This window comes from Enhydra lutris, unplaced genomic scaffold (genome assembly GCF_002288905.1).
Source record: "Enhydra lutris kenyoni isolate GAN:26980312 unplaced genomic scaffold, ASM228890v2 scaffoldscaffold33, whole genome shotgun sequence".
Taxonomy (NCBI): domain Eukaryota; kingdom Metazoa; phylum Chordata; class Mammalia; order Carnivora; family Mustelidae; genus Enhydra; species Enhydra lutris.
Window position 1 is genome coordinate 17,236,137 of NW_019154117.1, and position 14,709 is coordinate 17,250,845.

The 14,709-nt window shown below is 53.3% G+C and overlaps 1 protein-coding gene and 1 pseudogene across 1 annotated transcript; both read left to right on the forward strand.

Annotated features, from left to right (window-relative positions):
* The first annotated feature begins 4,651 nt into the window (after positions 1 to 4,651).
* LOC111153481 (forkhead box B2) lies at positions 4,652 to 5,950 on the forward strand. Its single transcript, XM_022512506.1, has one exon. The coding sequence runs from the start codon at positions 4,652 to 4,654 to the stop codon at positions 5,948 to 5,950; it is 1,299 nt and encodes a 432-aa protein (XP_022368214.1).
* Positions 5,951 to 7,843: 1,893 nt separating this feature from the next.
* LOC111153529 overlaps positions 7,844 to 14,709 on the forward strand; it is a 29,426-nt pseudogene continuing 22,560 nt past the window's right edge.

Genomic DNA, 14,709 nt, shown 5'->3' on the forward strand with positions numbered 1-14,709 from the left:
ACGTTGCAGGGAGGGGTGCATTTCACCAGGCGCTGTGCCGGGTGGCAACGCTAAAGACACCAGATTCCTAGGACGCTCTGGATGGAGGAAGGGAGGTGCTCCTGCCCCCAGCACTGCGAGCAGCAGGGGTCCTGAGCTCCGCGGGGTGAGCTCCCCGCACACACCACCTATCCAAGTCACAACCTCAAACCTCAGTTCCCTGGGAGCGCCGGGCGTTGAAAGGCGCTGTTCCAACTCCTAGATATTTCCCGGGAAGAAAATAAAACCCAAAGAGAGAAATGACGCCTCCAGGGTCATCCAGCCAGCGATGCCAGGGCTGGGACTGGAAAAGACGTGTCCCGTATACCGGGTGGACCTCTTCCCACCCTCTTCAAGCTCTCTTTAGAGGCTGAAGCTTGGAAAGGTACAGAAGGGGGAGTCAGGCGAGGTCGGATGGGGTGACAGTAAAGATGCTTGGGAGAATCCCAAACGTAACTAACCCAGGCAACTTTCCCCACGTCAAAGGTCAGTGAATAAAGACAGAACCCATGAAAACCGGGATGTGCATAAGAACCTTTACCTTCTTCCTAGTTCTGCACGTCGTCCTAGCCCCGTCGACGACCTGCGCTCCTCACGCTGGGCACAGCTGTCTGCGGAAGCTTTGGGACCGCCTGGCCTAGATCCAAGCTGAGGAGTGCGAGGGACCTTCCGGGGCTGGGGTTGGGGAGACAGAGGAGAGAGGATGAATAAAATAGTCGCTCCTAAAGTTCCAAGCTTTTTCTGGCAAATTTTTACTCCCCTCCATAGAGCCAATTAAACGCAATAAAACCTTGCACGGAGTCCCTCTTCCTAGCAAAGCGTCGCCAACAATTGCCTAAGGGGTAAACCAAATACGCCTGAGATAATTACACTAAGCCCGGGGCAATGATTTGCCTGCCAGGGTCCTCAGCGCCAGCCAATATTTGGATAGGGTAGGGGTTGTTTAAAAAAAAAAAAAAAAAAATTACTCGCAGAAACTTGAAACCGACTGGTTGGTGCCAGGATGGTTACATGATCTGTTTTCTTTGAACGGGGGTCTGCAGGCAGCTGGAGCGCGCGCGTACCGCCCCCGCCGCTGCTGCTGCGCGCAGGCAAAACTTGCCGGAATTCGATCAACCTCGCGGGAAGGACGGGGGAGAGAGGGAGCGCGCGCCTCCCCCCCGCACCCCTCCCCCGCACCCCCCACCGCGGCCCAAGCTCGCCAGCCCGGCCCTGCGCCTCACCAAGAATCCCCCAGAATACTCTGCGGCGGCCGCAGCCGGCCCCTCTCCAAAATGGACACGCGCCCCGCGCTCCTTGTCCGAGCTCAGCGCTGCAACTGCGGCCTGGGCTGCGGCGGGCAGCTGGGGCCTCCTCGTCGGAGAGCACCGTCTACCCTTGCCCAGGCCACCCGCAACGCGAAAGCTCGAGGCACTTCTCTCCACCTAGGCTCTGCTATGGCCCAGGTGGCGCGGAGCGGCTCAGCCCGCCGGACGCAGTTAGCTCGCCCAAGCCCGAGGCTCTGGCCACTCGGCTTGCGTCCCCAGGGCCGAGCCCGACGCGGCAGCCCGGGTCTGCGGTGGACGACGGGCTCACGGCTTTAGTGTTGAGGTCAGGCGCACCTAAGGCTTCCCCGGCTCGCCCTTGAAGGGCCCCTCCCCTCGCTCGGTCCCCAGACGCCGCGGAGCCCACTGGCCGGACGGGAACGTCCGGGAGCTGCTCCCAAGGAGGAGGCGCTGCTTTTCCCCAAGCAGGCGGAAAACACACCCTCCCAAGGCGTCAACAAAAGACGCCTTTGCCCGCGCTGCGTTGGGGCCAGAGCCTCAGTGCACTGAGGGCACTCTGCACGCGGAGCTCTCACCAGCGGCCTTTGGGCGGCTCCTGGACCTGGATAGGGCTGTTCTCGCACCACGTCGGGCAAGGGAGAAGGGGGCACCCGGGCTTTAGCCGCCGCTCTATCTGTGGAATTCCTCCGCGGCTTCATGAGCCCAGGAGGCCGACTGCTGCTTGGCTCCTTACACTGACTCCGTGGACTGAAAATCTCGCGGAAACAGCATTGGTGGGAGGAAAGTTCCCAGCACGGAGTAACGGCCAAAACATCCTCCTCCGAAATGATCTCTCCTTGGGACTGTACCCCGGGGGCTCTCTTGCACTCTTCACCTTAACGCCTATTCTAAAACGTCTGCTGGCCTAGTACAAACTGGGCTAATAGCATTAGCCGGAAATCTAGCTCCCGACTAAAGATGAAAATTACCAATCTGCCCCACTCACCGCACTCCTATGAAGAGGAAGTGCCTGACAGGCAGACAGCCCCTCTCGTGGTCCTGCCCTGGGGCAGCTCACCAAAAGTCGGAAGCGAAAAGCACAGAGAGCCTGGCGTCGCCAAGGCTGGAGGGGAAAAAGATGTCTCCCAAGCAGTTTGGGCCGACAGCCTTCTGCCTTTGGGTTTAGGCAGGGAAAAGGAGAAATTAAAAACCCGGTGAAATACAGTCCCTAATGGCTCTTTTCTGCTCAAATGTTGGAACTGGAAGGCACCCGTGAAATTTCCAACTTCAGATATCTCATTTTACTAATAATGAAACTGAGGCCCAGAGACAGAAAGAAGGGGTATTCCCCCCCTAAACTCTGCTTTTCCTCCCAGCCAAATGGCAAAGACCGCCAAAACCAAAGTATAATTTCCCTGGGGTCAAATGGATTTGCCCAGAGGTGACCGGATGCCTGCAGAGCAAGAACCTGCTTCCTGGGTCCCAGCCAGCACCGAGACCTCCTGGCTGCCGCTCATCGGGCTTTCTCTCACAGGTCACACCAGGGCCCTGTGCATTGATCATTTTGACCTCCTATTTAATTGCAATCAGCTTGCTTCCCCTCAACGTGCTAGAATAGCAAAGAACGCGTTAGGACTCTCCCAGGTGATGGGACCTGTGAGCTCCCAACTTCTGGCCCCAACTCAGACGTCACCACCCCAGAGGAATGCCTCACTCTGTCCCGTCCAACCCGGTCCTAAGAAGCGCGGTGGAGCCTCTATCCATCAAGCCCTAGCTATCTATCCTAACGTCCTGGCTGGCTACTGTCTGTCTCTTCCTCCAGATCGCTATCCTGGAACGCAAAGAGCCCTCTCCTGCCTCCGTACACCTGGCGCCAGTCACCGGGCCTGACATACAGTTGGTGCGCAAGAAAATCGTGATGAAGCTGGCACGTGACGAAAATGCCCTTGGCTCTTCTCCTCATTAGCTTTTCCCTCCAACCCTCTGGGCATTGGGATTTCTTCCAGGGAAGGGGCCCTGAGACCACGGTGCCCCGAACTTGGCCCAGAGTGACTAGTCTAGGAAAAAGGTAGCGTAAGGAGCAAGAAGTTCAGAGCAGGTAGGGGGGAAGCAGGAAAGCGAAAGGGCGGGGACAGGCGGGAGATGGAGGAGAGGAGAAAGAAAGCTGTGTCCTGTCCCCCCTCTCCCAGGCGTAGCGACCCGGGTGGGGTGCAGCAGCAGGGACCGCGCCCGGCGCTGCGCCCCTCCCAGCGAACAGCCTGCGCTCCCCGCCCCTCCCCGCGGGCGGTGAATGTTGGGGGTGGGAGCATCCAAAGTGTGGCGGAGGAGCGGGCGGGGGCGAGGCGCGGCGCCTTCGTGCCTCTTCTTCTGCGAGAGACGCGGCGGCGGCGGCGGAGTCCCTCAGCCTCCGTCATGTGATAGTCTCGAAGCGCGAGCTGCGGGGGTCTCCGGCGTCTCGGGGACCATTACAAAACGCAGCCAGGAGAGCGCGTCGCTGCCACAGCCGCCGCCGCCGCCGCCTCTCCAGCTCGAGACGGGCCCCGGAGAGCGGCGGCAGCTGCGGCGCGGACGGTGGAGCGGGCCCAGACCAGCCTCGAATCCTCCCGGCCTTCGCAGCCGCCCCCTCGGGCCCGCAGCGTGCCCCCGCGTCCAGCACCCCCGCCGCGCCGCTGCTGCAGAAACCAAACTTTTTCCCCCCCAGCAACCGCCTACAGCTCTCTCCCCGGCTCCGCTGCGAGCGGCCAGAGACCTGGGAGAAACTGGCTGCCAGGAGCTGAGCTCCCTTCTCCTCACCTCGCCGCTCCCCTCCAGGAAAACCTCAACTCCGGGTTGGGTGCCCGAACCGGGGACAGCCTCCGGGCGCAGCAAGTCTTGCCTCTCCGGCCCCCTGGAGCACGAGCGCCAACTCGGATATTTAAAGGGCCAGAGTCTCGCCTGTGCCGTCCTTCCCAGCCCGCTGGGCCTGAGCTTCCCTCGGACCGAGAAAAAGAAAAGAGGAGGCCGGGAACGGAACGCGGCCCTGCCGACGCCTCCACCGCCCGCTCCAGCACGGGGTCTCTGACCACCTGGGGGAAGCCGCCGGGAGGGTGTGGTGGGGAAGCTGGCGCGCCCCGCCCGCCACTCTCTGCGCGGGTCGGCCACCGTCGGGCCAGAAGTTGCGAGCCGCGGAGAGCTGAGCTGGCCCAAGAAGGCAGCAGGCGCGGAGCCCCCCGAGCAGCTGGTAGAAGTCTGGAGAGAGACGGCGAGAGGGTCTGGGGACAGAGAGGGCGGGGTGGCGGGGCTGGGCGGGCGGAGTGGGGCTTAGTGCAGACCGCCAGGCCCCGGCAACCCGGTGCGTAGCGACACTGCCGTCCAGTGGGGGCCGGAGGGCAGTGGAGGCGCCGGAGGCGATGCCGCGGCCAGGGAAGAGCTCGTACAGCGACCAAAAGCCGCCCTACTCGTACATCTCGCTGACCGCCATGGCCATCCAGCACTCGGCCGAGAAGATGCTGCCGCTGAGCGACATCTACAAGTTCATCATGGAGCGCTTCCCCTACTACCGCGAGCACACGCAGCGTTGGCAGAACAGCCTGCGCCACAACCTCTCCTTCAACGACTGCTTCATCAAGATCCCGCGGCGGCCGGACCAGCCCGGCAAGGGCAGCTTCTGGGCGCTGCATCCCGACTGCGGCGACATGTTCGAGAACGGCAGCTTCCTGCGGCGCCGAAAGCGCTTCAAGGTGCTGCGCGCGGAACACACTCACCTGCACGCGGGAAGCACCAAGAGCGCGCCAGGCGCCGGGCCGGGAGGGCACCTTCACCCCCACCACCCGCACCACCCGCACCACCACCACCACCATCACCACGCGGCCGCGCACCACCACCACCACCACCACCACCACCCGCCCCAGCCGCCGCCGCCCCCGCCGCCGCCGCACATGGTGCATTATTTCCATCAGCAGCCTCCTCCCGCCCCGCAGCCGCCGCACCTTTCGTCGCAGCCCCCGCAGCAGCCTCCCCAGCAGTCGCAGCCTCAGCCGCCGTCCCACCCGGGCAAGATGCAGGAGGCGGCAGCGGTGGCGGCGGCGGCTGCGGCAGCGGCGGCGGCGGCCGTGGGCAGCGTGGGGCGCCTGTCGCAGTTCCCACCCTACGGGTTGGGCTCAGCGGCCGCCGCCGCCGCTGCCGCAGCAGCGTCCACGTCGGGCTTCAAGCATCCGTTCGCCATCGAGAACATCATCAGCCGAGACTACAAGGGCGTGCTTCAGGCAGGCGGGCTGCCCTTGGCGTCAGTCATGCACCACCTGGGTTACCCCGTGCCGGGCCAGCTTGGCAACGTGGTCAGCTCCGTGTGGCCGCACGTGGGCGTTATGGATTCGGTGGCCGCAGCCGCCGCGGCCGCAGCCGCGGCGGGGGTCCCTGTGGGCCCGGAGTACGGGGCTTTCGGCGTGCCGGTCAAGGCCCTGTGCCACTCGGCAAGCCAGAGCCTGCCTGCGGTGCCGGTGCCCATCAAGCCTACCCCCTCGCTGCCGCCGGTGGCCGCGCTGCCTCCGACCCTCACTGTCCCCGCGGCCGCGCAGCAGCCGCCGGCGCCGTCCACCGTGTGCCCTGCGGCTGCGGCCTCGCCGGCCGCCTCCCTGCTGGAGCCCACCGCCCCGAGTGCGGCCGAGAGCAAGGGCAGCTCCCTGCACTCGGTGCTGGTGCACTCGTAGGGGACACGGAGAGCCGCGGAGCCGGAAGCGTGCAGGCGCTCCCGGCCCAGGACAGCCGGTTAGGGAGAAGGCGCCCTGAGGCTGAGCAGACCTGGCGAGCCTGAGCCTTTGTGGCAAAGGAAAGTCTTTGAACGACAAACCCGAAAGCGGATTCTCCAGTGATCTGAATAAAGATAACACTTCTGGTGTTTGTGTTTATACTATGTTGTACAATCAGATTAATGAAAAGAAATTTTCAGGTAAGAGTTTCTATTGTAATTAATATTGTAAGTCAGTAAGTTATGGGGGGAGGGAGCGAAGGAGTTTGGGGAAGTCTCTTTGGCAAATTGGAAATGGATTTAGACCCTCATTCCTGGGAGCAGAAGCTGGCGGAGCTAAACCTCCCCGGGAGAAATCCGACAGACAATGACGCTTCAAACGGACCTCAGCCACCAAGTTTCTCACCCTGGGAGAGGCCTCTCGTCAACATCCAAGACAAAACTGCTATTCACTAAGGAAATCTCGTTTTATTTAAGATGGAAAAGAGAGAGCATTTTCATATCGTTATCTTGCCGGTCAGTTAAATGGGCGAGGACACGGTATCATGAATAAAATCGCTGGGGGTGAGGGGGTAGCAGGAACTCCACGAAAGATCTTGGGAAACAGTTCAGTTTCTTGCTCTGACCCGGGGGTCGACAAGGACAGAAGGACAGCTAAAGCAATTAGTTTGCACAGAACAGAATGGCAGCGGCTTAAGGAGCAAAGCCCCAGATTCCAAAAGTAAAGTTCGGGGGAACACAACCAAAGAGAGACAATAAAGGCGGCTTTTTACCTGCAATTCGTTTGTGTATCAATCGGATGAGGCTGTTAAGGAGCCCCCAAATAATGTTAATTCCCACGATCCGTTCCATTTGGGATTTTAAAGGAAAAAAAAATCTCTTGCATCATGGGATTTTGCTCCTCTAATCATGAGTGCAAGAAAAACCCGCGCCAGCACCCGACAGTATTGGTCTTAACGCTTCCAGGAGCGCTTCTTGGCGGTTGCCTTCCAGCCTCCGGACAGATGTCAGAGGATGACTTCCGTCCCTTCGGCGCGCCGCGGTCGATGTGGTGGTATTCCGAGCGCTGTTTGGCGCCTACGACTCTCAGGCGAATTTTTCATTGTCAGCTCGTGAATGGAAAAGAAACTTGCCGCTATTGCTCCTTCCCCCTTTTTGAGCCCCAGGAATAGCACTTTACTCGCAACAAACTTTTGGGAACGAAGGGGGGCGGGTAAGGAGGAGGCAGCCGCCCTTTGCTTCTGAGTCACCTTGGGCTTGTGTCCGCGCCGCGTTCGGGTTGTGACTTTGTAACAAGTTCATGTCTGCCGGTGTTGTACGCGGTGTTCCCCATTAAAGCTTCTCTCTGGATATGCCGCTGCCGGTGTGAGGATGTTGCGCTTCTCAGGAGAGGAGGCGGCAGTCTGAGCGCCCACCGGGCGGTCAAGGGACTTCCAAATCCTCCCCTCCCCTTTATTTCTCAACTTCAGAGCCTCGTAGGGGGTGAGTTCACAGGAGAGCCGCCACCAGGGACAAGCGTCCTCCATTGCCTATTATCCGTTGGCGCAATTACCTTCTGGAATTCCACCATCCTTATGCTGGCCTCCGGATCCTCAGCCCACCTCAGGGCAGGGAACCGCATTAGCAAAAAACCCGCAACAGGGAATTTTTTTGTTCCCATTTGAGGTTCACTTCAGTTCACCATCACCACCACCCAACACCCTTCCCCTTTTCTAAGGGCCTGGAGGGCGGGCCACGCCGGGGACTCCGTACCCTTGGGTAGATGCCCTGAGGCGCCCCCTTAAGTCTGGAAGACAGACCGGGGCGGGGAAGTCGGTGCCAGGTCCCTGCCACTGCCACCGCGGCCGACACTGACATGGAGTGCGAGCCCCGCCACCGAAGCCTGGAGGACCTGTTGCGCTCCCGATCGGGGAGCGTCCTCGGCAAGCAGGGCCTCGGGAGGCGGCGGCAGCCTGGGGCCCCGAGCCGCAGAACGCTGGGCGGGAGAGAACCCCCGGCCCCGCGGTCCGCTCTCCCGGGAGGGAACCTGCGGGCTGCGGCAGCTGCCGAGCGGCGCGGGGAGCTGGCGAGGCGGCCCGGCCCGGCGCGGGTCGGGGAAGCCACGGCCGGCTGTCTGCTCTCCGACCTCGAGCAGGGCTCCATCTGCTCAGTCAGGCCTAACAGAAGCCTCCTCTAACCTTTCCTCCCAAGAAAATAAAGGACCTCCAAGATGACCAGCACACAGTAATGACACTGAGGGGGAGGGGTGGGGACGGGGGTGGCGGTGGTGTTGGTTAAATCTTGAAGTAGGAGTTTCCACGCATGTCTTATTTACAAGTTGCATCTCAGCGCGCAGCCGAGGTTTGGTCTCCGTTTAGGTCACGAAGTCCTTGCGAGCTCAAACAACTGGTGTACCCACTTCTTCCAACTTGAGACTCTGTAAGGGTTTCTGCAGGGTTTCCCTCTTCACTAGTCTGATGCCGTGGAAAAAGAGAAAAGAAGGGGGGACACTGACATGGGGGGTCACAGATTTGGAGGGACTTTTGAGTTTGGCTTCTTTGTCCTCCTCTGGATGAGTGGGTGCCTAGAAGTCCTGGAGTCAGGACCCCTAGTTTAGAAGAGTCCATTGGCTGGAAAGAGCAATTGAATCCCAGGGGCTTGTTCAAAAGAACACTTCTTCCTTCTGGTCCAGCTGTCCAAAAGGTGTGATTTTAGCGGTGCCCAGGGCCCCTTTTCCAGGAAAGGGGCACAGCCCAAAGTGTCCTTTAGCACCCACAGAGCTAGCCTAAGCAGTAGTCCCTCCTGGGAAGAAAGGAGCCTGTGGGCCACAGCCACAGGAAATGAGCAATTGTCCCTCACAGTTTTCCTGGCCCCGCTGAGCGAACTCCTTCCTGCCTCTGTGCTGAAAACAAGGGTATTTAGTATTTACTGGAAGAAAAGAGAAAAAGGAGAAGGGAAGGCCAAGTGAATTTAGAGATAATTCTACTCAAATTTTTATCCAGCAGGAGATCCAGGTACCCAAAGGAAACAACGCTTGGCATTGAGAGTAGAGAACCTGGGAATTCAGGCAAATAAATAAGGGTGAGGGGAGCTTTCTGCCAAAACTCTGATCCCAAGGGAGGCTTCCAATTGAAGCCCCAGACACTAACCCTGTCCTGAAGACCCCTCTTAACTAAGATGGGATCAGGAGTCTGACTGTATTGTGTGGGGCTTTATCCGCCTAAGCAATTACCACCCCATTCCCAAGCCAGGAACCTGGCAGGATTAGTCTTGGCAGACCTCTGAGATACCAGGACTGGGAGGACCCCAGGCCTGAGGCTCACTGCTCATCACCAAAATCAGATTTTCATACCCAGATGCCATAAAACATCCATTTAAAGACATTGGAACCAGATCCGGTGCTTATTTTAAACATGTTCATAGGGTTCAGGCCATTAAAAAAAAGAAAAAAGAAGTATTGTCCTGGTAATAATCAAAGTATATAGAGAAGTACAAAAGCTAATAAGAATAATAAATTGATGGTACTATTTTGGTGACCCTCTCAACTGAGTATGTGATCTCATCTGAACTCACAGGATTCTCTCTCTAGCGACAGGTTGAGATAGAGGGAAAGTAAATTCTGGATAGAAGTGAGATGCAAGTAGACAATAAAAATGTATGACCATCTCAGTTCACATGTTTAATAAAATCATTTGTGGTGGTTTAAGAACATCATTAGGGGAGAGAATCGTGCTTTCCAGGATGATAAAAAAAAGAATAGGGTTGCTTAGCCTGTATCCCACTCACCTGCAGGCATGGGAGCCTGAGCAAGATGGGCAGAAGCAATGAGACAAGAGAGAGATTTCAGTGTAGATATCTTTACAGTAAAGTAAGAGGGAAACAGCTTGGAATCATCCATTTGATTGTATTTCCTTGGGAAGCAGAGACAAGAGCTAAGGGCAGAGGGAGGACAAAGCTATTTTAGCTGTAGTCGCTAGCAGAACAGGCTCTCCAGAATCGGCACAGTTGGCATCTGGCACTTAGGAAGGCTGTCAGTCAAGCTGGCCTGTGGTCAATTATCTCCTTAAGTAGACTGGCACGAGTCCAGCCAGGGAGGAAGGCTGGTGGCGTCCAGAGGAATCAGAGCCAGTTAGCTGGCCGTGGTACTAAGCATCTTTGCATGGGGGGTTTGGAAGGCTGATCAACATCTTCTCCTGGGATTCGAAGGTGACATTTGCCTGCTTGGCACTAGTACAGAAAGAGTCCAGAACAGTATGGAAACAGAATGCCTTAGGAGAAAAAAAAATTGATTCTCAAAGCCACCAATTCTCCTTAAATTTCATTCACTGACAAAAATCACCATCTCTGGTATGCACAAAACGATACAGAGATCTTGGTAAATGACGGCGGGACGTGGTTCCTCCACTGGACAAGAATTCTCGTTCATCATCGTACCTGACTATGAAATGGGCAGAAAAGATAGTCTGGGGGGCATATTCAGGCTTGGATGACGTGGCAAGGGTTTGAAGTGGTAGTGTTAAGCAGACTATGGGGATACAATTCTGTGTGGGGGTACAGGGGCAGGGTGGAGTTGGCATTGGAAAGGGGAGAGTAAAGAAGGGGTTTCAAAAACCAGTGATAACCACTTTGTAGGTAAAAAGGCAGAGTGGGGATTCAAGTGGAGGTGGGAAGTCCTTGAATTCCAAAGGGCAAAACAGTTTCTTCAAGTCCAACGTTTTCATTTTGCTCATTTGAAGTATTTTCATTAACTTTATCTGTCAAAGCTGAAATGCTACCTTATACCCTTTGGGGGAGATTGAAGAGATCTGCTTGGGATTTCAATTCAGTCTTAAACCATTGTTTAAATGGTATGAGTCTGGCAAAACTCCAGATGTACTCTGTCCCAAGCACTTTTCCCCCTTAACTATCCCCTGTGTATTTTAAGGAAAATCTAAGCCACATGTTGTACTTTCCCCCTTGCATCCAAATGTCGTTTTATTGAATTTTAGCATGGTCCATGAAATTCAAATTCTGAGTTTTAAGCTATAATATATTCATATGATCTACAACACAGTCACATGATATGCACATATATCATTAAGCAGAAAATAAAGCATCTGAGAACTATAGTTGATTATAGTAACATTTCTTCAGACTGAAGAACCATGCTGAGAACTCCATACCAAAAAAGGATTTTATGAAATTATCCAAAAATTCAGAGAAACGAAATTAGTGACTCATGAGAATATTTTTAAAAGAATACTGCTAAGAAGCTATTTTGATTATGCTTTGTTTGATCCAAATAGTTGTTTCCTGCCACAAGGAACAGGTCTTTGTGTGCACAAGACACCCAGGCTTTGCTTGTAAGTCACAGATCTCATTATTGTGGCATCATTTAAAAAATGCATTGAACTAAGCTCTCCCATCTGAGCCACTTCCAGCCCTGTCAGCACCTTCACAGACAGCGTGTTTTTACTGTTACTGCGGATGAATGCTTAGCAAGAAGGGAGCTGGAGAGCTGTAGTCCAGGCCCAGCTGAACTAGATTCATTCCAGAAAGGATCCACAACATTGAAGCACACAGATGAGAAAAGGGGAAAAGGGGGAAAGGAGGGGGGAGAGGGAGGAAGCAAAGAAAGAAGCAGAGAGAAAGAGACGGGGGGCAGATGTATATATCTAATATTGACAAAGCAAAAAAAAAAAAGGAATTATAATTTTCTAACCTAATATTGTTTTGGTTTTCTCTCAGGAAACTCTCGATCAATTTTTCCAATGTATGTGTCTATAACACTACTTATCAGAAATAATCTTGGCTTAAAAGCAATATCCATTCTTCTTTTAAGAATGGTTCTTAGCGGGGCGCCTGGGTGGCTCAGTGGGTTAAGTCTCCAACTTCAGCTCAGGTCATGGTCTCAGGGTCCTGGGATCAAGCCTTGCATCGGGCTCTCTGCTCAGCAGGGAGCCTGCTTCCCTCTCTCTCTCTGCCTATTTGTGATCTCTCTGTCTCTCTCTGTGTCAAATAAATAAATAAAATCTTAAAAAAAAAAAAAAGAATGGTTCTTAGCTAGAGAGGACAGGGTACTGTATAACTAACTGGCAGCCACATTTATTGCCTAAAAAGAAGAGGCATCAGTCTGCCTAAGAATTCATCCCAGGTGAGAATTTTGCACCATTAATTTTGTTGCAATTTATTGTATAGGGATTAAACTATATCCCCACAAGGAGGTGTTTAAATAAGTGATGCTGTTTATATACTATGGACTATCAGGCAGCCATCACAAATAATGCTTATGAAATTTTGCTTATATAGAAAATGTTTATGCACCAAATCTAAACAGCGGTACCTCTAGACTCCAGACTGCTGAAATCATAAATCATCTTATTTTCTTGTTTTCCGTATGATCTAGATTGTTTTGGATTGTCTGCATACACCAATCATGTTTTGCTTTTATAACCAGGGGAAAGATCACTAAAAGATCTCTCCAGCCAGTACAACTAACATGTCAACAAAATGTAAATTATTATTTTTTTAAAAGATTTATTTATTTATTTGACAGATAGAGACCACAAGTAGGCAGAGAGGCAAGCAGAGAGAGAGGGGGAAGCAGGCTCCCCGCTGAGCAGAGAGCCGGATGCGGGGCTCGCTCCCAGGACCCTGAGATCATGACCTGAGCCAAAGGCAGAGGCTTAACTCGCCACCCAGGCTTAACTCGCCACCCAGGCGCCCCCAAAATGTAAATTATTATATTTTAATGTAGCATCTCCAGTGTGGGGGAGGGGTGAAGAACTGACTGGTAAAAATGTACTTTAAAGGCAAAGAACTGCAGAGAAGAAGGAACCACACACATCCTGCTGTCCTCCTGCTGTGTCTTTGACGAGACGACTGTCACTTTTAAGTTTTGACTCCGGGGGGATTTTGTGAGAATCGCTGTCCCATAAAACTGCAATGGGAAAATGTAAAAAGGCTGAAATTACAAAGAGGGCTTGATAAAGAAAAAATCCCTCTCTTTCTCTCTCTCTCTCTCTCTTTTTAAGTAAGCTGTAAACCCTACATGGGGCTCAAACTCACAACCCCCAAATCATGAGTCAAATGTTCTTCTGACAGATCCAGCCAGGCGCCCCAAGTCTTGCGTTCTTTTGCTCCTTTTTCTACTCGCTTTCTCTCTTTTCGCCTTTCACATTGCATGAAGTTTTTTAGTAGCCCCAAAGTCTTCTTGAAACTAGGCAGATAATGAGCATTAAGTTAATACATTCTGCTAGCTTAGGCAATTCTTCCCAAATGCGAAATAATATGCAGTTTTCCAAAATAGTAATATAATTCTCCTTTTTCCCAGTTGGCAAATCCTTTTTGTGTAGTGACAATGTTTTAGGGGCTCCTGGGTGGCTCAGTCTGTTAAATGTTTGCTCTTTGCTCAGGTCATGATCCCAGGGTCCTGGAAATGAGCCCTGAGTTGGGCTCCCTGCTCAGTGGGGAGCATGCTTCTCCCTCTTCCTCTCCAGCTGGTGCTCTCTCTCCCTCTATCTGAAATAAACAAAGTCTTAAAAAAAAAAGAAGAAGATACTATTTGTACTAGTTCAAGGAAACCTGTATTGTGTCTTCCTTGTCTACACCGAAATCATTTCTTTTTAAAAAAAAATATGGGGAAGCCTGGGGCATGTGGCTGGCCTCAGTCAGTAGAGCATAGGACTCTTGATCTTGGGGTGATGACATTGAGCCCTATGTTGGATGTCGAGACTACTTTCATTTTTTAAATTTTTCTTAAGATTTTATTTATTTGACAGAGAGATCAAAAGTAGGCAGAGAGAGAGGAGGAAGCAGGCTCCCTGCCAAGCAGAGAACCGGATGTGGGGCTCGATCCCAGAACCCTGAGACCATGACCTGAGCCAAAGGCAGAGGCCTAACCCACTGAGCCACCCAGGCGCCCCAAGACTACTTTTAAAAAATTTGTTTTAAATTTTTAAAAAATGCAAAAGTCTGTAACTACTAAGAACATGCAAATTTTCAGAAGACTAAACATACCTCAACTATTATGACAGAAACCTGATTACCTCTAAAAATGACCCCAGGTCACTGAGATTTTTGGTTTTTAAAAATGTTGCACTGGAGAAGTTAAATTCAACTAAAGTTGAAATTATAAGACTGAATTTTTAACCCAAGAGAACGAGAGAATCAAAGTATGATCAAATATATCTCACTTCACCAGCTTAGAGAACAAAATAACATCCTATTTCTTTGATATACAAAAATTTTGAACCCTCTTCTCAGTTATTACTGGAAAACATCTTTTTCCCTCCCAGGGAACCCCAGGCTGACTCAGGCCTGGTTACTCCCACCTTAAAAAGAAAAAAGGTAAAGTCAAATCAGTCTGCTAACATTGCCTCTCAAACTTGAGGTACATGTGATCATCTGTCGAGGTCTTTTTTTAAGATTTTATTTACTTATTTGACAGAGAGAGAGGGAATACAAACAGGGGGAATGGCAGAGAGAGAGGGAGAAGCAGGCTCCCTGCCAACGTGATCGAAGGAGTCTGGGATCATGACCCAAGCCAATGCTTGGGCGCCTGCGTGGCTCAGTGGGTTAAGTGGGCCCTCTGCTCAGCAGGGAGCCTGCTTCCCTGTCTTTTTCTCTCTGCCTACTTGGGATCTCTGTCTGTCAAATAAATAAATAAAATCTTCAAAAGAAGAAAGAAAGAAAAGAAGGCAGATGCTTTACCACTGAGCCATCCAGGTGCCCCCTGGGGAGTTTTGTGAAACACCTTCTGCT